Raw genomic sequence first — 22,336 nt, 5'->3', positions numbered from 1 at the left:
AAAATATAATCACAATTTATTTTAATGATTTATTTAATTATGTTTTAATTTATTTGGAAGAGAAAAATAGAATCAAAATTTATTTTGATGATTTATTTAATTATGTTTTAATTTATTTGAAAGAGAAAAATAAAATCAAAATTTATTTTGTCCCATTATTTCTCACCTAAACCTTTATCCTAAATGTTGTTAGAATGTATTTAATATTTGATTAAATCAGAAGTTCAAACAGTCCAAAATAGAGGTTCAAACAGCCCAGCACAGTAGCAGTTCAAAAGGTTCAAGTGAAAGATATTCAAATTATTAATGATGGAGTAGAAGATATTCAACTGAATATAACGGCTCTAAACGGCTATAAATTCAAATGAATACAACGGTTATAAACGGCTATAAGTTTTATTATATATACCAAAGCCTTTAATGTAAACAAGTTAAAAAAAAAATCAGAAAATATTCTTTGATCTATAATCACTCATTTCTATTCTCTGAAAAATTCTCTGAGAAGTGTTCTTCAATTTTTGTTTACATCTTCTTTCAGAAATTATACACTGAGACGTATAGCTTTAAGCCTATCTTTCCTATGTGAGGTTTATAGAAAAACCAGAGTTCCACTTTTATATATATTTTTGAGAGATAATTCTTGTACCTTTCTGTGAAAGCAAAATCACCTTCTTTTCAACCTGGTAAAAGTATAGTACACTCAGTGTTCTTGACTTAGAAAGTCTGTGTAAAATCCGTGGAGGATTGCTCCATTTGTAAAGGGGTTGCTAGAACCCTCGTGAAGTTAGAACATAGTAGAAAATCTCAAGTGAATCTTGAGGAGTGGACGTAGGCCGAGTTGAAGTCGAGCCACTATAAATTTATTTGCCTCTCTCTCCCTTGTCTCTTTATTTTATTTAAATTGCTGTCACTATATTTCACATTTTCACTGTGCTAAAATCATTAACTGACATAGTTGTTAGAACACTTATTTTAATTATTTTTATTTCATTAACTATATTTATCTATTGTGCTAGTCATAATTTTTATTAGGGTATTATTCATTTTTAATTGTAAAAACCTAATTCACCCTCCTCTTAAGTTGTCTTTTGGGTAACAATTGGTATCAGAGCCTAGACTCTTGTTTTAGATTTAACCATCTGGGAGTTTCGATTCATGGCAACCTTAGCTGAAGGGCAAGCCACAAATAGGCCACCATTGTTTGATGGAAACAACCATAGTCATTGGAATATAAGCTACTGATTATGCCATGTGGATTATTATCACCAAATGTCCCAAAATTCTTATCAAATTAGTAGACAATATTAGTGTACCTAAAACTGAAGATAAATGTGATGAGAGGGATCATAAATTATTGCAAGCCAATGCTAAAGCCAAACTCACCCTTGTTTGTGGATTAGACTCTAAGGAGTATAATAGAATTTCAAGTTGTGTTTCGACAAAAGAAATTTGGAACAAACTTGAGGTAACGTATAAAGGTACAAGCCAAGTAAAGGAATCTCGTGTTAATATGCTTGTTCATAGTTATGAATTGTTTAAAATGAACTCTGATGAATCTATTTTAAGTCTGTTTACTAGATTTACTGAAATTGTAAACTCTTTGAAATCTCTTAGCAAAACTTATACTAACAGTGAGTTGGTGAGAAAAATTCTTAGGTGTTTACCAAAGAATTAGGAAGCAAAGGTCACGGCCATTATAGAATCCAAAAATCTCTCCACACTTGGATTGGATGAGCTTGTGGATTCCCTTATGACTCATGAGATCACCATGAAAGGATATGAGGATGCTGAAAACAAAAAGAAAAGTGGAATTGCATTCAAAGTCTCATCAAATGAAGAAGAACATGAAAACTCTAGTGAGGATGAAAGCTATGCCATGTTTAGTAAAAATCTCAAAAAGTACTTCAAGAAAAACAATTATAGAGGAAGAAGACATTTCAAGAAAGAGTACAATAAAGATAACAAAAAAGAACCTATTATTTGCTATGAGTGCAAAAATCCTAGACATATGAAGATAGATTGTCCAAAATTGAAGAATCATGGAAAAGACTACAGAAGAAACAAAAAGACCATGGTAGCAGCTTGAGGAGAAAGTGAAGATGAAAGCTCAAGTAATGAAATTGAAAATGAAGTAACCAACTTATGTCTCATGACTCTTGAAGATGAAGACTTTACTCAAGATGAGGTAACTACTTTTTATGAAGAACTTGAAAGTGCATTCCATGAACTACAAGATGAATTTAGAAAAGTTCGTGCCAAAAATAATGTGTTGAAGAAATCTGTTGCATTTTTATCTATTAATGTAGAAGAATTAAAGAAAGAAAAAATTGTTTTGAAAAATGATTTTGATACTATCTCTAATGAGAAAACTACTTTAAAAAACAATGTTGATAATTTAACAAAAACACTTGAAAATTTTGTAAAAGGTAGAGATAATCTCAACATGCTTTTTGGAAATCAAAGATGTGTTTTTGATAAAGCGGGTATTAGATATGACCCTATTAAGAAACAAAATAATCTCAATTCAATTTTTGAAAAGGCACCTCTCATGACACACCCTCATATTACTTGTCATTATTGTAGAAAGAAAAGACTATTATATATCTTATTGTCCATTCAAAAAGAATATGAACATGGGAATTAAAAAGATTTGAATTATTAAGGGTTCTAACAAAACTAACCAAGAAAGACCCAAGAACCTATGGGTACCAAAAACCAATACTTGATTGTCATCTTATAGGTTTGCTTTAAGTCCAAAGCTAAATAAGGGAAGTGGTACCTTGATAGTGGATGTTCCAGACACATGACCGGAGATAAATCATTCTTTACTAAACAATCATCGAAAGATGGAGGATTTGTTACTTTTAGAGACAACAAGAAAGGAAAAATCATCGGTATTGGTAACATCGGTATTTCTCATAGGCCTTCTATTGAAAATGTTTTACTTGTTGATGGACTTAAGTATAACCTACTTAGTATTAGTCAATTATGTGATAAAGGTAATCGAGTTATTTTTGATAAATCGCATTGCACAATTGAAAGCACAAATGATCATAAAACTTTATTCGTTGGTAATCACCATGATAATGTTTATATTTTTCATCTTAATGATCTCTATGCTACTGATGTTAAATGTTTATATGTTAATAATGAAAATAGTTGGTTATGGCATAGGAGACTTGATCATGTTCATATGGATTTAATTGCTAAACTTTCGAGAAATAATTTGGTCATTGGACTTCCAAAAATTAAATTTGAAAAATATCATTTTTGTAGTGCTTGTCAACAAGGAAAACAAACTAAAACATTAGTTAAATCAAAATCTCATATTTCCACAACTAGACATTTATAACTATTGCATATGGATTTATTTGGTCCCTCAAGGACATCTAGTCTAGGTGGTAAACATTATTATCTTGTTATTGTTGATGATTATTCAAGATTTACATGGGTTATGTTTTTAGGACACAAAGATGAAACATTTTCTTCTTTCACAAAACTCTATCGTAGAATTCAAAATGAAAAAGGCTTTCTTATTACTAATATTCAAACCGACCATGGTAGAGAACTTGAAAATGAGAAATTTGAATTGTTTTGTGATGAGCATGGTACTGGACATAATTTTTCAGCACCTAGAACCCCTCAACAAAATGGGGTAATAGAAAGGAAGAATAAAACTTTAGAAGAGATGAGTAGAACAATACTTTGCGAAAATAATCTTCCTAAATATTTTTGAGCCGAAGTCGTTCACACCGCATGCTATATTTTAAATTGTGCATTAATTAGACCTATTCTGAAAAAGACTCCTTATGAACTTTGCCATGATAGAAAGCGCAACATTAGTCACTTGCATGTTTTTTGTTGTAAATGTTTTGTGCATAATAATGGTAAGGATAACCTAGGTAAATTTGATTCAAAATCTGATGAAGCAATTTTTCTTGGCTATTCCTTAACTAGCAAAGCTTATCGTGTTTTTAATAAAAGAATTCTTGTTGTGGAAGAATCTATACATGTGGCATTCGATGAAACTAACATCTCTGCTCAAAAGCAAAATGTTAGTGATAATATAGATTTGGAACCAAATGTGAAATATTCAAGTATCTACAAAGAAGAGAACCAACCATGTAAATTGAACAAAGAGATTGAACAACCTATTCTCACACCTCAAGAAAAATGAGGAAACAATGATGATATGCCAAGAGAATGGAAGTTTGTTCATAATCACCCTAAGGATTTAATCCTAAGTGACCCTACAAAAGGTATCGAAACTTGCTATTCACTTAGAAACATTTGCAGTAGCCTAGCTTTTCTCTCACAGATTGAAGAAGCCGAATTTGATGAACATTGGATGATAGCTATGCATGAAAAGCTTAACCAATTTGAGAGAAACAAAGTGTGGGAACTTGTGCCAAAACTTAAAAATCATACCATTATCGGTACCAAATGGATCTTTCGAAACAAGCTTGATGAATCCAGCACAATTATAAGAAACAAGGCTAGACTTGTTGCACAAGGGTACAATCAAGAAGAAGGTATTGATTTCGATGAAACATTTGCTCCGGTTGCTAGATTAGAAGCCATTCACATGTTACTTGCATTTGCATGTTTTAGAGATTTCAAATTTTATCAAATGGATGTAAAAAGTGTCTTTCTTAATGGTTTTATAAATGAGAAAGTTTATGTTAAACAACCCCCAGGTTTTGAAAATCATGCTTTTCTAAATCATGCTTTTAAACTATCAAAAGCTTTATATGGTTTGAAACAAGCACCTCGTGCATGGTATGAACGATTAAGTAAATTTTTGATTGAAAATAATTTTTCTAAAGGAACGATTGACACAACACTTTTTGCTAAAACTAAAAATGATGATTTATTTATTGTGCAAATATATGTGGATGACATTATATTTTGTGCTACTAATGAAACCTTGCGTAAGGAATTTGCTAAGTGCATGTAAGGTGAGTTTGAGATAAGGAAAATTTATAAGTTGAAGTTTAATCGAAGACATGTTTAACACTTGTTGAAATTTTAAAAAAAAATTACAAGTTGAAGTTAAATCGAGAACATGTTTAACATTTGTTGAAATTCTAAAAGTTTACAAGTTGAAGTTAAATCGAGGTCATGTTTAACACTTGTTGAAATTTTAAAAATTTGCAAGGTGAAGTTAAACCGATGTCATGTTTAACACTTGTTGAAATTTTAAAATTTTACAAATTGAAGTTAAACCGAGGTCATGTTTAACTCTTGTTGAAATTTATGAAAAATTTACAAGTTGAAGTCAAACCAATATCATGTTTAACACTTGTTGAAATTTTAAGAAAAATTTACAAGCTGAAGTTAAACCGGGGTCATGATTAAATGAAGGAATGATATAGGTTTCATCACCTCAGGATGCCGAGGTAATAGAACCTAGGGGACAGTTGTGGAGACATAATTTTTGAATGACAACTCGTGGCCGAGGTGTCACCGGAGTGCCAGCCTAGGTGCCACGTGTCCTGGTCATGTAGCCGAGATCTCAGCTAGGCCGAGGTTATCTGCAAAGATACCGGAATTCGGGACAAGCGGATAAAGGATAAGAGTCCTAGAATAAGAGAGGACTTTAGTTTGGATAGATATAAGACTTTTAGAGAGCTTATCCTAATCCTACTGAAAGTCCAAGATTAGCAGTAATTCTAAGTCCATTGAAGTTAGGCTTCTATTGGGATTAGGTAAGTGTTGGCTATAAACGAGAGGCACCCCCATGGGTCTAAAATATGCTTTTTATGCTCTGAATAGTGAGTTAAGTACTTTTGCTATCTTTGAGAGATAACTGACTTGATTGTCGGAGTGCCTCCGGGTGGACGAACCACCACCGAAATCTCTTCTTTTTGTGACAGGTCATTGGGGCTTAATCTATTCTGCCAGTGTTCTCCAACTGAGTGCTTGATTGGCAGTGTGGTCAGAAATTGACACACACAATTTGGCGCTGTCTGTGGGAAAGAAATGAGAATAGATGGCCAACAACGGACATAAAGAGAGAGCTGGAGAATGATACTTGGGAGTTGGAATTTACAAGCTAAGGTTTAAAAATTTATAAGTTGAAGTTAAACCGATGACATGTTTAACACTTGTTAAAATTTTAAAAATTTACAAGTTGAAGTTAAACCAAGGACATGTTTAACACTTATTGAAATTTTAAAAATTTACAAGTTGAAGTTAAACCAAGGTCATGATTATAGGAAGGAATGATATAGGTTCCATCACCTTAGGATGCCGAGGTAATAGAACCTAGGGGGCAGTTGTGGGGACATAATTTTTAAATGACAACACGTAGCCGAGGAATCACCGAAATGCCAGCTGAGGTGCCACGTGTCCTGGTCATGAAGCCGAGATCATCTCGGCTAGGCCGAGGTTATCTGTGAAGATACCGGAACCTGGGGTAAACGGATAAGGGACAAGAGTCCTAGAATGAGAGAGGACTTCAGGTTGGGTAAAGATAAGACTTTTAGAGAGTTTATCCCAATCCTACTGGGAGTACAAGATTAGCAGTAATCCTTCGCCCATTGAAGCTGGGCTTCTATTGGGACTAGGTAAGTGTTGGCTATAAAAGAGAGGCATCCCCATGGCTCTAAGGTATGCTTTTTATGCTCTGAATAGTGAGTTAAACACTTTTGATATCTTTGAGAGATAACTGACTTGATCGTCGGAGTGCCCCCGGGTGGACGAACCACTGCCGGAATCTCTTTTTTTTTTTGTGATAGGTCGTTCGGGCTTAATCTATTCTGTCAGTGTTCTCCAGCTGAGTACCTGTTTGGCAATATGGTCAAAAATTGACACACATAGTCCATATTTAGTTTTTTTGGAACCTACCCTCATGCCTCAACTCACATATCACAGGCTTCTTCTCTCGCTGTCACTGATTTTGATTTCAAAATTTGAAACTCCACACTTTCTCACACCTCTTCCTCTTCCTCTTCTTCTTCTCAACACACATCTTCTTCTTTCCACCAAGCTCTCTCTCTCTCTCTCTCTCCCTCTCTCTCTCTCTCTCTCACATAGTTTAAGAAATCTCCGGTGGTAATTTCCAGAATATAGCTCCGATGGAATATAGCCCCGCTGAGAGAGGGTGATTTCTACAATCTGGCTCAATGTTTGTTTCCCCTCTCTCTCTACAGTGTATCTTACTTTTATTACTTTTTATCATATAACATACAAATTAACCTCTTCATTTGAGATGCTCTTATGCGAGGTCTCTGAATAATTTGTTTCTAGTAATTTACTTGGATTTTCCTGAATCAACTCAGTATTGTCATTGCTGGGAAAAAATAATAATCATCAAGTGGTGATGCCTTTTTTTTTTTTGCTTTTGAAAAAATTTCTAGACAGTGGCCTGTGGGTTAAATATTTACATGTGAGTGGGATCTTTCTTTTAATTACAATAAAAATGAACAGAAAAAAAAATATAGAAAATGAAAAATCTCCTCCTAAAACTACTAAACTGTCCTTCACATTTGTTTTTTTTTTTTTATCTGTGAAAGTTAATAGTTTGTTATTAGATTAGCAGTTTAGAGGGGCTGAACTATCACCTTCTCAATGAAAGCACTTTGTGGGTGTTTGGAAAGTTGGCTATTTTGGTAGGTTATTTTAGTTTTTGGTCATCTTAGTAGATTAAAATTTTTGTGTTTAGGAAAGTGATTGAATTTTTTTGTAGTTTGATGTGATATTTGTGAGAGAAAAAGTAAAATGATTATGGGTTTGATGTGGCATTTTGTTTTATTAACTATTTTAGCCTATTTTGTTTTTTTGTAAATTTAGCCAAAAAATAGCCCAAATCCTACTTGCCAAACAGAGCCTTTTAAGTCTTGACTCATATTTCAATCCTAATACTGGATTCGTTTGGAAAGTGGATTGGTTTTTTAGCTTTTTGACTTTTTTTAACTATTTTAGCTTAGGGCTAAAAATACTTGTTTGGGAAGGATTTTTGACTTTTTTAGCTTTTTTGTGAGAGAAAAAATGTAATGATTATGAGTTAGATATGATGTTTTGTCTTATTAGACTCAAAAATCTATTTTGTTTTTTGTGGCTATTTTAGCCAAAAAAGCCCAATTTTTTTTCTTCCCCAACGGAGCCAGTGGAACCCAAGATTTCCCTTTAAGAGAGACTTGTGGCTAAGGGTGAGAATTTGTAACAAGACACCACAAAAAGACTCAAACCATATATAAAGTTAATAAGTTAGGATTGACCATTTTCTGACATGAATATGTATATGACACAAATCAATAATAAAAATATTAAACAATATATAAAATTAACAAGTTAGGCTTGACCATTTCCTGACACAAATATGTATATGACACGACTCAATAATAAAAATATTAAACAGGTCGAATTAGTGTCGAATTAGTGTCAAATCTATATAACATGAAATTAATACGATTAATTCGTATAATAAAAGACTTTAATTACATATATAATTCGCAATTAGGTAATCCCTTCAATCATTTGTCTTCTTCTTCTTCTTATTTTCTATTGTGTAATATATATGTATATATGTGGGGACATAATTTTTGAATGACAACACGTGACCGAGGTGTCACTAAAGTGCCAGCCGAGGTGCCACGTGTCCTGGTGATGGCACCGAGATGATCTCAGCTAGGCCGAGGTTATCTGCGAAGACACCAGAATCCGGAATAAGCGGATAAGGGACAAGAGTTCTAGAATGAGAGAGGACTTCAGTTTGGGTAAAGATAAGACTCTTAGAGAGTTTATCCCAATCCTACTAGGAGTCCAAGATTAGCATTAATCCTAAGTCCATTGAAGCTAGGCTTCTATTGGGACTAGGTTTGTGTTGGCTATAAAAGAGAGGCACCCTCATGGGTCTAAGGTATGCTTTTTATGTTCTGAATAGTGAGTTAAGCTCTTTTGCTATGTTTGAGAGATAACTGACTTGATCGTCGGAGTGCCCCCGGGTAGACAAACCACCGTCGGAATCTCTTCTTTTTGTGACAGGCCGTTCAGGCTTAATCTATTCTGCTAGTGTTCTCCAGCTGAGTGCTTGATTGGCAGTGTGGTCAAAAATTGACACACACAATTTGGCGCCGTCTGTGGAACTTAGTAAGGATAGATGTCCAACGACGGACAGAAAGAGAAGGTTGGAGACAACACCCCTACTGAGAGTGGGAAACATATTGACCTTGACGTCGAAGAAGACAACTGCCATGAAGAGACTCGTAATAAGAATCATGGAAAAAAAAAACGTCAGCCAAGAGGGCTACGTACCAAAGAAATCGGACCGAAGCGGGTATTATAACGAGGACGACCTCCAAGTATGAAAAGATAGATGCCTACGGAGGGACGACGAGATGAAGAGAATGACGAACAAATTGGCGGACCTGCAAAACGATCGTCAATTTCCTGATGCAGAACAACATCATGCAGCCACCGTTCCCGCTACAAGATACGCCGATTCCAGCGGCCAAGAAAGGTGCCCAGAAATAGGGGCAGAAAACGGTTCCTGCAGTCCCTCAGCATGGCGGGACCGAGGGACATTCTCACCGGCCTTCGCGGGAGGTCGAGCATGGAGAATCCTAGAAGACACGATCTCGGCCTAGATGATTAGGTTCGAGAAGAGAAGAGCTCAGCCTAAAGTAAGCAGATCCTAGATTCCAAAAGACAAGATCTCGACCTAGATGATTAAGTCCGAGAAGAGAAAAGCTCAGCCTAAGTTAAAGACTATTTGTATAAGGTCCACAAAGGAGTAGGTGGAAGCCATGCAGAGGGCAGGAGAATAATGCTTGGGAGTTAGAATTTTCAAGCCAAGATCGATTTAACACTTGTTGAAATTTTAAGAAAAATTTACAAGTTGAAATTAAACTGAAATCATGTTTAACACTTGTTGAAATTTTAAGAAAAATTTACAAGTTGAAATTAAACCGAGGTCATGTTTAACACTTGTTGAAATTTTAAGAAAATTTAACAAGTTGAAGTTAAACCGAGGACATGTTTAACACTTGTTGAAATTTTAAAGAAAAATTTACAAGTTAAAGTTAAACCAAGGTCATGTTTAACACTTGTTGAAATTTTAAGAAAAATTTACAAGTTGAAATTAAACTAGGGTCATGATTAAAGGAAGGAATGATATAGGTTCCATCACCTCAGGATGCCGAGGTAATAGAACCTAAGGGGCAGTTGTGGGGACATAATTTTTGAATGACAACACGTGACCGAAGTGTCACCGATGTGCCAGCCGAGGTGCCACGTGTCCTAGTCATGATGTCGAGATGATCTTGGCTAGGCCGAGGTTATCTGCGAAGATACCAGAATCCGGGATAAGCGGATAAAGGACAAGAGTCCTAAAATGAGAGAGGACTTCAGTTTGGGTAAAGATAAGACTCTTAGAGAGTTTATCCCAATCCTACTGGGAGTCCAAGATTAGCAGTAATCCTAAGTCCATTGAAGTTAGGCTTCTATTAGGACTAGGTTTGTGTTGGCTATAAAAGAGAGGCACCCTCATGGTTTTAAGGTATGCTTTTTATGTTCTGAATAGTGAGTTAAGCTCTTTTGCTATGTTTGAGAGATAACTGACTTGATCGTCCGAGTGCCCCGGGTGGACGAACTACCGACAGAATCTCTTTTTTTTGTGACAGGTTGTTCGGGCTTAATCTATTCTACTAGTGTTCTCCAGCTGAGTGCTTGATTGGCAGTGTAGTCGGAAATTGACACACACAATATATATACTTATTATTATGTAATAGATATGTATATATATATACTTGTGATTAAGATTGTGTTGTCGCTGTTAATATTAGTTGTTACCAAGTGATTATTGTTTTAAAAGTAGTTTATAACACTTTATTCAAAGGAAGACTAGGGAATTATCAAAATTTATACTCTTTAATTATTAGTGAATATTATTTTATCTCTTACTTATGAATTCGTATATTTTAACCCTTTCAATTATAAGGGTATTATACGATTTTCATACTTGAGAGTCTAAATATGCGAATTTATAGATAAAGGGTAAAGTAATATTTACGGATAGTTAAAGGGTCTTCGTGTAATTAATCCAAATTAATATGACGATTATATTGCAAAAGTAAAAAATTTCTAATTTTGAATATATGCTGCAAAATTGGGTATTAACCCTAGTCGAAACTAGCCTATCCAATCTAATCTACAAGCATAATTTGGATAAATTACAAATACATTTTCTAAGATTTGCTTAAAATACAAATTGTTCCATGTGGTTTGAAACGTTATAAATACCCATTGTCAGAATTTTTTATTTAACATAATTAATTGAAAAAGTAAAATTTGTAACTGTTCACCTATGCAATAATAAAATTATCTGAATTATTAATTGAATTAAAATTGCAACATTATTAAAAATTGTTAATTAACTTGATGATTTATTAATAAAAAGATCTATTTGTTATGAAATTAGAAACTTTAGAGAGTTTAATGTAATTTTTAAAATCACAAAGAGTAATTTATAATTTAAGTAAATTTCAAGGGGTGTGTTTGTAATTTACCTATAGACATGTGGAAATGACATTTTTTAAATTAAAAAGCAATCATGAAAAAAGATTTTGATTTTAAATAATGTTATTTTCAATAAAAAAATTATATAAATTTTTGTTTGTATATTACTATTCTTAAAATTACGCACCTTGAGACCCCATATTTTGAAGAAGAAAAAAAATTCCAAATGATGTAAGGTGTTATTAACAAATGTCTTGGAACATAAGAAATATTGAAAAATGCATACACTTTTTACATACTTTAAAACTCTTTTCATTGATTTCAAGATTATTTTTAACTCATTTACTATTTCCCAAATACTTTTTACGCAAATTTTAATATTTAATATCTTCTTTTTGTTTTTTAAGACACTTGTTAAGATTTATCAATTACAATACAAAACTTTTGTAATCTAGTTATCTACAATATCATTTTTAATGGATAACATATATGATTTGATCAAATTAGATTGGGCTTTGTTTACTGACAATATCGTTTTTGATGCTTTTTGTTTCTCATTTAGATTTTCCTAAACTAAACTTTATCTTTTTGAATTCTTGTAATAATTCTGTATGGATGCTAGGAAAAAAAAAATGAAGATATACCATTTTACCCTTTTTTTTTTTTTTTTGGTAAATATGTAAAAAGTCCCTCGCATATAATTTTGTTTAGGTCCTATGAAACTCAGGACCAGCCCTGTCACCACACGCCCAACTCTTCAAGAAATTGATCGATCGAGGCAAATCATTAGGCCATAACACCATTTTCCAGACCTTCAAAGTACTCACCACCGGCTTGCCTTCAATCATCATGATCAAAAAGCTTTTCATGTGGCCATTGAGAAGCTCCAAGAACCCATCGAGCAACTCCTCCTAGAAGGACCACGATTGCATTGGCAGCGACATGTTCCATCCGTGGACAGCGGACGCTGGTGCTCCGCTTGGCATTCCCAGGTTCCTTTTCTGCATTACAGGTTTGTTCCCTCTCTATTGTGAAGAATACTATAGTTGATATACCATCTAATATTAGTTGATAATATAACCATATGGGATACTAATATAACACAACTTCTCTCTAGTTCTCTTTTGACACTTAAATTAGAGTCCGTGGAATCATTACAAATCACATTTCCTGTTCTGAAACAGATGACCGTCTATTGTTTAAAAACAATTTTGATAAAATTATGTGACTATAATTACAGATTTAATTTAATTTTTGGGACAAATGTCATAAAGTTTTGTTATTACAACTTCCCATCAGCCAAATAACAAAAATGCTTGTATGTTGAACTTTTACTTCAAAATTCATTTCAAAAATAAAATGTATAATATAGATTTAAAATTAGTGAGATGGTCATTTTTGTGTTTGATTTTTAAGTTCATATCTTTTTGGATTGTATCCACATTATTCAAATTTTGAATGTAATAATGTTTCAAATAAATAACAATTTTTTTTATGTATTTATTTTTATCAATGATAAGATTACCACTGTTTTTTTTTTTAGATAGTGTATGAATAAACAAAAACAACAGACGAAATGACCAAAAGAAAAATAAACAGGGGAGTCATGAGCCAGCAACATCAAGATGAACAGCCGAAGCAACCGAATTCGAAACCTCTTCCATCCAAACACGCAACCCCCGAGAGAAGATAGCCAATCTAGCCAACCGGTGAGCAACCACATTACCAGTACGGCGAACATGGCTTACCATAAGATTACCGCTATTACTCAAGCAAATTCAAGTAGTTTATTACAAAGTAACCATTATAGGATAACGTACGACAACAGTTACATCGGTGACTAATGACTCAAGAGGCAATTAATGTGTTTGGTTTCAGTTTTTTTAATTCAATTTTTTAAAAATTGAGTTTTTTTATTTTTTTGTTTTTCGTATTTTTTTGTTTTTAGTGAATATTTTTTAAATTTTAAGTATTTTTTTTTACTTTTTTAGATGCACTTTACGTAGATGTATCTAAATAATAAAATATTTATGAAAAAATATTTTAAAAAATTAATAAATACACAAAAATATAAAAATGTATTAAATTTTCATAATTTTTTTTGCATTTTTTGGTATTTAGGAGTTGTTTGGGATGACCTAAATAAGTACACTTTTTGTCTTTTTACGAAAAGATGTGCAGAAAAGTATAGAGATGATGTGATGAAAAAAAGATAAAAATATAAAAAGTGTATACTTATTTAGGATAGTCAAACTTGGCCTTAGTGTATTTTTTAAAGATTTTTTTCACAAATATTATACTTTTTAAGTTTGTTTATGTTAGGTGTGTCTAAAAATTAAAAAAAAAAAATTACTTAAAATATTAAAAAAAATTCATTGAAAACATTAAAATACGAAAAATAAAAAAATAAATTTTTTTAAAATTATTTTTTAAAAATTGAAACCAAGCAAGCTAGCCCTATAAATATCCTAGACACCAAAAAACAAAAAATAAAAAAACATAACAGTATTACAATAGAAATCGGTGACCAATGACTCGAGTCAATAGCCTTATTCTAGCCCGTAACACTAAACACCCCAAAAAAAAAAAAAAAAACAAAAACAAAAACAAAAAATAACAGAAGTAGAAAAGTAATCGGTAGTCTTATTCTGGCCCCTATAAATTTTATTGGCAAGTAGGACTTGGATTACAAGATCAAAAATTATTCGCACAAACGCTTCCGACGAGACTTAAGCTCATTGATCAAAAGAAACAACATCAGCATCAGATGAGCCACCCGCCACCACCCACCACCGCCCGCCACTTACTTGCCACCACCACCACCACCACCCACCCGCCACACACCTGCCGCCACCACCTGCCGCCACCACACACTCGCTACCACCTACCACCGTCACCCACCCACCTACCACCACCACCACCTACCCGCCACCACCCGCCATCCGCCACCCACCTGCTACCACCACCCACTCGTTACCACCCGTCACCGTCACCGTCACCCACCCACCACCACCCGCCATCCGCCACCCATCTGCCACCACCACCCACTCGTTACCATCCGCCACTGTCACCTACCCACCCGCCACCACCGACCCCTTGCCACCACCACCACCACCACCAACCAGCCATCCACCAGTCACCACCCACTACCCACCACCCGCCATTACCATCCACCGCCCGCCACCACCACACGCCACCTACTTGCCACCACCACCCACCCGCCACCCACCTGCCACCACCCACCACCACCACCACCCACTCGCTACCACTTACCACTCGCCACCGTCACCCACCCACCCACCACCACTACCCGCCACCTACCTGCTACCACCAACCACCACCCGCCATCCGCCACCCACCTGACACCATCACCACCCACCACTCGCTACCACCCACCACCCGCCATCGTCACCCACCCACCCACCACCACCACCGCCCACCCGCCACTAGCCACCACCACCAGCTACCCACCACCCACCGTCACCACTTTCCACCACCGTCTTCCGCCGCCACTTGCTATTTCTCACTCTTTTTTATATTTTTAAATATTTTTAAACATTTTGTCAATTACCAAACGCGTTTGTAGTTTTTGTTTTTCTAAAAATAAACAAAAATCAGTTTATAAAATTTTTATAAATATAAACTAAAAACGTAAACGTTACCAAACACACCCTTAGCCTTCACACTCAACTCTTTTGCTCGCCTTCTCATCTCCTCCACTTCACCAACACCACCACCGCCCAGCAGCCACTTTACTGCTGCCTTCACCTTCTCTCTGGTCACCGTCACCTTGGGTTCCCAAGTATACGATAACCACTCCTCGTTTCCCACTCGAATCCCAGTCTTCAACACATCCACGATGAGACTTTTCAATGAAAAACTGCTCTGCCGCGAAGGGGTATGTAATCATCGGAACACCCGCTCCTACCCCCTCAACTGCCGAGTTCCATCCACAGTGTGTTAAGAACCCTCCCAATGTTTGCATGTTCTAAGATTAGCAATTGTGGTGCCCAGCTCTTTACTATCAACCCTTGCCCGGACTTCGTCATTCTCTCCTCAAATCCCTCTGGAAACTTTCTACCTCCATTTCCGCCTCCTCCTTTTCTTGGCCAAACTCTGACTCATCTCTGGCCACCCAAATGAATGGGCAGCTAGAAGCCTCGAGCCCGTGAGCAAGCTCGAGGAACTGTTCAGGATGCATACTAACCAAGCTCCCAAAACTAACATAAAGTACTGACTTGGTTCCTTTGGAGTCGAGCCAATTCAAAACTGTACCTCCCTCAATCGAGTTCTTTTGGCCCCTCTCAGCCTTTTGTTCGACTTCATTGTTGAAGAGAAACACGGGTCCTAAGAGCCATAGCTTTCTGCCCATTTCATCCTTGAAATATTCGGCATAAGCTGGCTCCATGTCGTAAAAGCTGTTGACCATAACCCCATAGCTCTTGAGCTCAGATTCTATAACCATGTCAAGAAATTGTCCCCAACCAGTTCCTTTATCCTTAAACCAGAATGGTGTTCTTTTCTTCGTAAAAATAAGGTTGTCGTCGGGGAGACCCGGCAAAGCAAAGGCCTCTGTATCAGAATTTGCCTTATCGTGCGGTGCGTACCGCCGAAGGTTCTCTTCACAACAGAGAGGGAACAAAAAAACCTGTAACGTAGAATCATGAATTTAAAAATAGTGATATACAAACACAAAGTAAGTTCATACGAGATTTTTATCAATGATACAATAGTTTAGGTTCTGGTATTTTTAAGTCAGAAGCTTGCATTTTCAAGATTGACTTTAATTTTAAAAATGTCATTATCATATTAATTTATTGTATATAAAAACAAAATGTTTGTGGCTCAGTTTCTTAACTAACACATTGACTTCAATTTCAAAAACCTTATTAAAAGGTACCGGTATACCTATATCAAAATTATAATCTTGTTATATATTTTTTTTAAAACTATTCTATCTCTCTTAATATAACACCACTTTTTTGACCAATAATGAATGAGAGAAAATAAAGAAAAATAAAAAGAGGAGGGTGTGTCCACCTCATTTCATATCATTAGAATCGATTAGAATTCCTCAATTGATGCTCCTAATATTTTTCATTCCAAATCTCAAAAAGGTCAGTATAATATCAGATGGTGGAATCAACTAAGTATGATGAGGCACTATTTGAGACAAGTATATTTATTTGGTCACATTATTTTTCTTTTTTTCTTTTTTTTTTTGAGATAAATTATAAATACATTTCTTGAAATTTATTTAAAATACGAATTATTTTTTGTGATTTAAAAAATTACAAATATCTTCCTATTAAAATTTTTTATTTAACATAATTAATTAAAAAAGTAAAATTCATAACAATTTATTCATACAATAATAAAATTATTTAAATTATTTATTGAAATAAAATTTTATTAGTGATTTATTAATAAAATGACCTATTTATTACGAAATTCGAAACCTTAAGGGCTATAATATAATTTATAAAATCACAAGAGAGAACTTGTAATTTAAATAAATCTTAGAAAAGGGGTTTGTAATTTATCTCCTTTTTTATAAAAATTATATTTATTCAGATCAATTTTACGACAACAGAGAGAGGGAACAAACCTGTAACATAGAACAAGATCCTGGGAATGCCGAGGCGAGCACCGAGATGGGCGGTCCAGGGATGGAACATGTCGCTGACGATGCAATCGGGGCGGCGTTCTCGGACGAGTTGTTGTATGGGTTCTTGAAGCTTCTGGACGGCCAAGTAAATCTTCTCCATCATGCCAACGGAGCCGTGGAGGAGATTCTCACAGCCATCCGGCAAGCCGAACTCGGCGGTGGGTAATTTGAAGGTGTGGAAGCTGATATCATGGCCTAATGACTGGTCTCCCTCGATGGGTTTTTGGAAAAGCTGAGCGTAGCCTGGAGTTGTGATTGTGGTCACTTTACTTTAGCTCCATGCGCTGCAAAAATCCTTGCTGCGTCTATCACTGGAATCATGTGCCCTCTTGCCATTATCCATGGCAAGAAAAGCATTTCTGCTTTCTTATCTTCTAATGAACTCATCGATTAATTAATTGATTAATTGAGAGAGAGAGAGAGAGAGAGAGAGAGAAAGGGGTGAATGTTACTTTGGTTGCCCTGAAGAACAGTGTTGGGGTGGGGGGGGGGGGGGTGTGCAAGGGATCAATAAGAGGTGCATTTTATTGTTTTTATTATTTTAAAAAAAAATGTTTGGGAGCATTAATTAGTGCTCTCACTAATTAGGTGGTAGTGGGTCTCGTCATTAATGATGTGATGTTTTGATCTTGGCGTTGTATTTTTTTATTTATTTTTTATTTTTTAATGCATTAGTGCTATTAGTGGTGATGTTTTTAATGAAATGAATCATTGTTGTATTTTTTATTATATAAATTATGAATACATTAAGAAATGAGAAATGGCCCCATCATCATATGAGGAGGCTGTGCATCCTGTGCACACAATCATCAGTGTTTTTAACATTTCTTTTAAAGTTTACTCAAAATACAGTGCACATAATCCTTTGTGTTCTTAAGTGACAAATGATGGGACCATTTGAAGAAAAAAAATGAGAAGCAGCTGAATCATGTATTACGGTAATGTAGTGAAAATGTTATTAAAAAAGTTATAAAATAATATATTTTACCTCGTTTTTAGGGAGATTTTTTTGATAAATCTCATTCTTAAGTATTTTATTTTACTAAATTCAAATTGTTTTGACTATTCTAATAAGTACATATCTTAATTTTTGTCCAAAACATCCCTACTACGTTTTTAAGTATCTCTTGCCATTCAAAGCAAGACAATCCTAAAACATGAGAGCACTCCCAGGCAAAGCGGAAACAATCTCGCAAAAATCCTGTAGTCCATTTTTTCCAAGGGAGGTGTTGTTTTCCTTCCGTTTGATTAGAAAGTCATAAATGATGAAAAAGTGAAATTAAAAAAAAAATAAAAAATATATATATTTTCTTATATAAATTTGATGAGAATAAAAATGTTGTAAGAAAATAAAAATTGTAATTATAAGTAATTACATTTATAACAAATTTAATTTTTTTTTATTGGTTAAAAACTTAAAACTTAATTATCATGTTATTATAAATTGTATAAAAAAAATTAAGTATCTGTTTAATTATTTTTTAATAAGTGTTCATTTATTTTTAGTGACAACAACGCCTATTTTCGCTACCCCCAAAAGTTTATTTGTTATCAATGGGAAAGTTTATCAATAAAAATTTCTGAATAAATTTTCCCAAAAAATTATCTAGAAAAACAATTAGAAAAGTATCGTATAAATGTAATTACAATAATTACATTTTAAATCACATATCATTTTTTAGAAAAAAATTATTGATAATTTTTAAGGGAGATTGACTAATGAATCTCATATTTTGGACTTATAATCCATATAGTCCTATATTTTTTTTGAGATCTATTTAGGATTTGTTTAGCATACACTATTTTAGTCTATTTTTTTATCTTTTTATCTTTTTTAGGTCACATCAATCAACATTTTCTCACTACTTTTCTACACATCTTTTTATGAAAAGTCAAAAAGTACACTTATTTAGAACATCCCAAACCACCTCTTAGTCTTTTTGGATGTTTAATGATTTATTTGCCCGCTATGTTAGAGTAACACATTTTAAAAAAAATACACTAAAGAATCTTTTAGTGTCACGTCATACCTGTCATGTTAAAGTGTCACATTTAAAAAAAAGTACACTAAATTTTTTTTAATTTTTTTAGAATGTCACATCATACTCGTCACGTTAGAGTGTCACATGTCATATTTAGAAAAAAATACACTAAGAAGTTTTAAATTTTTTTACAGTGTTAGATCATATCCATCACGTTGTCACATTTGAAAAAAATACACTAAGGAGTTTTTATTTTTTTTAAAATGTCACATTATACCTATCACGCTGTTACATTGGGAAAGAGTACATTAAAGAGTTTTTATTTTTTGAATATCCGTCACGTTGTCACATTTGAGAAAAGTACACTAAGGAGTTTTTATTTTTTTTTAAATGTCACATTATACCTATCACGTTGTTACATTAAGAAAGAGTACATTAAAGAGTTTTTATTTTTTGAAGTGTCACGTCATATTTGTCACATTATCACATTAAGAAAAAGAGCACTAAAGAATTTTTATTTTTTTTGGAATAAAATTTTTAGAGTGTCAAATCATACCCGCTACATTATCACATTTAAAAAAAAGTATACTAAGGAGTTTTTAAATTTTTTAGAATGTCACATTAATATCTACCACAATAGAGTATCGCATTATACTTGTCACATTAAGACTTATTAAGTAGAATATTCATTTAAAAAATAAGATAATCGATAAGTAGATATTTGAATCAAATTTGTAATATAAAAAATAAATAATTATTCTTAAAATTATATTTGTCATATATTTTTTAAAAAATAAATATAATTCAAACTTATAATTATTGATAATCATCTTAATTTTTATATAAATATTTTATTCAATAAATTTTAAAAATAAATAAATCATCAAAATTAATTTGAAAAATTATATGTGAAGTCCAAACAGTATCTCAAATTGCGATGACAAGCCAAACCCGAATAAACTGGGTGATAAACCCGACAAATCTCGGCCGTTGCAAGTTTTTTCCCCAATTCTGGAGCGGGTTCCAGAAACAGAAGCAGATGCAGAAGCAGGAGCTAGGGTTTTCCGCTTCGGCATAGTTTTTCACTTAACACTTGAAATTGAATCTCTCACATCACTTCTTGGAATTTAATTCTCTAAAACCCTTTAACATTTTGAAACTCTGACTTGAAATTTCTTGTAATCTTTGCAATCGAATCATGAAATCTAGTTGCTTTTACTGCTAATTTTTCCTAATTATTTTTTGAATGTATGAGAAGATATATACACTACCTAAGGTCCGATCATGGCGGGAGGGAATTTCATGCAAAGAGTCATATCATACCTCGTCAATGAGGTCGTTGTGGATGGACTTGCAAATAGGTAATCCCTTCGATCATTTGTAATATATATACTTGTGATTAAGATAGTGTTGTTGTTAGTTATTACTTGTTATCAAGTGATTTTTGTTTTAGTAGAATTTTATGTCACTGAGGATTATCCAAATCTTTTGTGGGGATGTGGTTGTTTTGGTTGTTTTGAACAAAAAGAATTTTTTTTCCTCCCCCTGTTTTAGTTGTCTATCAAGTAGTTGGTATGAGTACAATTGTTGTTGCACTTGTTGGGTTATGTGGAGAAAGTTGCATGCATGTATGTGTGAACTTAGGAGAGGAGAGAAGAAAAGAAATAATTACATAAATTGGTTTCTCTCCCTCTTGTTTGGATAAATAGGAAAGAAAGCGAGAGAAAAGAGAATGATTTCTCTCCTATTTTGTTCGATTAAACTACATAAAAGAAAAGCAAAGAAATCCTTTCATAATATATTACCAAAATAACATTTTAATATAGGTGTTAATTTTTTTTTTAATTGCTTCTATATCTAAAGGGATAGTTTTGGTATTATCAAAAAGATCAAAAAGTAGTAATTTATTGGTTTCTTTTCTCTCCCAATTTCTCTCCACTTTTGGAGAGATTCAAAATGAGGGTTATAAGAGAAATGGTCATTTCTCTCCTCTTTACTTATCTAAATAGGTGATACGAACCAAGAGAAGGTTTTTTTTTTTTTTCCTTCCCAAATCACCTAATCCAAACGGGTGTATAGTATTGATATGATAACTTGATAGATTTGTACTTATTGTGGAAATGACCATAGCCATATTAATGGAAGAAGTTGTTCATGATTTGCAATTAACCTAAAAATTCTTGTGGTGGGATGATTTCTAGCACCTTCTTTCCCAAAGTGAGACTAAGGTCTTGATTGTATTTCATGCCCAAGAATCAAACCACCAGAGTAACTGTCTGGAAGTTTGGCCAGGGGAGCACTCTGATGACTAAGTTAGCTCCTTTCCTTGTTAAGGGTATATAAGGGGCGGATATGAGGGGAGACCGGATATAATATGAGGTGGGTCCCAAATGTTTTCTTGTCTTCTTATAGCTCGTGTTTGATTGCTCCAGATATAGGGAGTCCGGATGGTATATGCCCCGAACAGGGGTTATGCAATACCAATCCCCTATGGTATTGTATATCTCCCACCGTCAGATATAGAGAATCTTTCATCCAAATGTCAAAATTAATTACTTTCTCTTATCCCATCCTATATCCTATTTAAACCAAACATAATATAAGTGACCCCACATTATATATAATTCATCTCATATCTTACAACATATTATATCTCATATTTATCCTTAGGTATTACATATCCTTCTCAAGCCTTTATATCCAATCCGGACAATCAAACGGACCTTAGAGGATATATTTTCACATACCTTTCAATCATTGTTCCTTCCCTAGTTATAGAGGTGGGATGGTTTGCGATAAACACCTTTTCTCTCTCCTGGACCATGTTTGAGCACATGAGGACTATCCTCAATGCTCTTGCTTGGATGTGTTAGCTCTCACATTCCGACGAGGACTTCACCAACGTTGCTTTGGCATGCTGCCCTTGCATAATGTGTCAGGTGGCTTTCTTTGGGTTAGTTGGTTCAGTTTTTCAGTAGGAGTCTTCCACGCCAATATGGCAGTTGATATTAGGCTGATTATCTGTTGCCTTGGTTGGCTACAGGACCTATTTGATGCCGACTTTGCCATTCAAGGTTAGCCGTATTTGTTGTCTTTTCGGCAAGCTAAATTGTGGTTTAGCCATCCACACCGCTGAGTGTATTTTGGCAATTCCCTTTTCATGTCTTTTTTCATATATTAACGTTTAGTTCCAAATCCGATATATTTCTGTTGAATCTACATAGAA

At 34.1% G+C, this 22,336-nt stretch overlaps 1 protein-coding gene across 1 annotated transcript; it reads right to left on the bottom strand.

The window, feature by feature from the left end:
- Window positions 1-15,015: 15,015 nt before the first annotated feature.
- On the bottom strand, window positions 15,016-17,599 carry LOC114269977 (putative UDP-glucosyl transferase 73B6). The gene is made up of 2 exons (XM_082917590.1): window positions 17,069-17,599; window positions 15,016-16,108 (listed from the first exon to the last, which is right to left on the bottom strand). Exons 1-2 carry the CDS (start codon window positions 17,075-17,077, stop codon window positions 15,506-15,508), a joined length of 612 nt encoding a protein of 203 aa, XP_082773716.1. The 5' UTR covers window positions 17,078-17,599; the 3' UTR covers window positions 15,016-15,505.
- Window positions 17,600-22,336: the final 4,737 nt, after the last annotated feature.

Source organism: Camellia sinensis, chromosome 3, assembly GCF_055761805.1.
Source record: "Camellia sinensis isolate YWXY chromosome 3, ASM5576180v1, whole genome shotgun sequence".
Taxonomy (NCBI): Eukaryota; Viridiplantae; Streptophyta; class Magnoliopsida; order Ericales; family Theaceae; genus Camellia; species Camellia sinensis.
The sequence above is the reverse complement of the archived record's forward strand: the minus strand, read 5'-3'. Positions and strand labels throughout refer to the sequence as shown.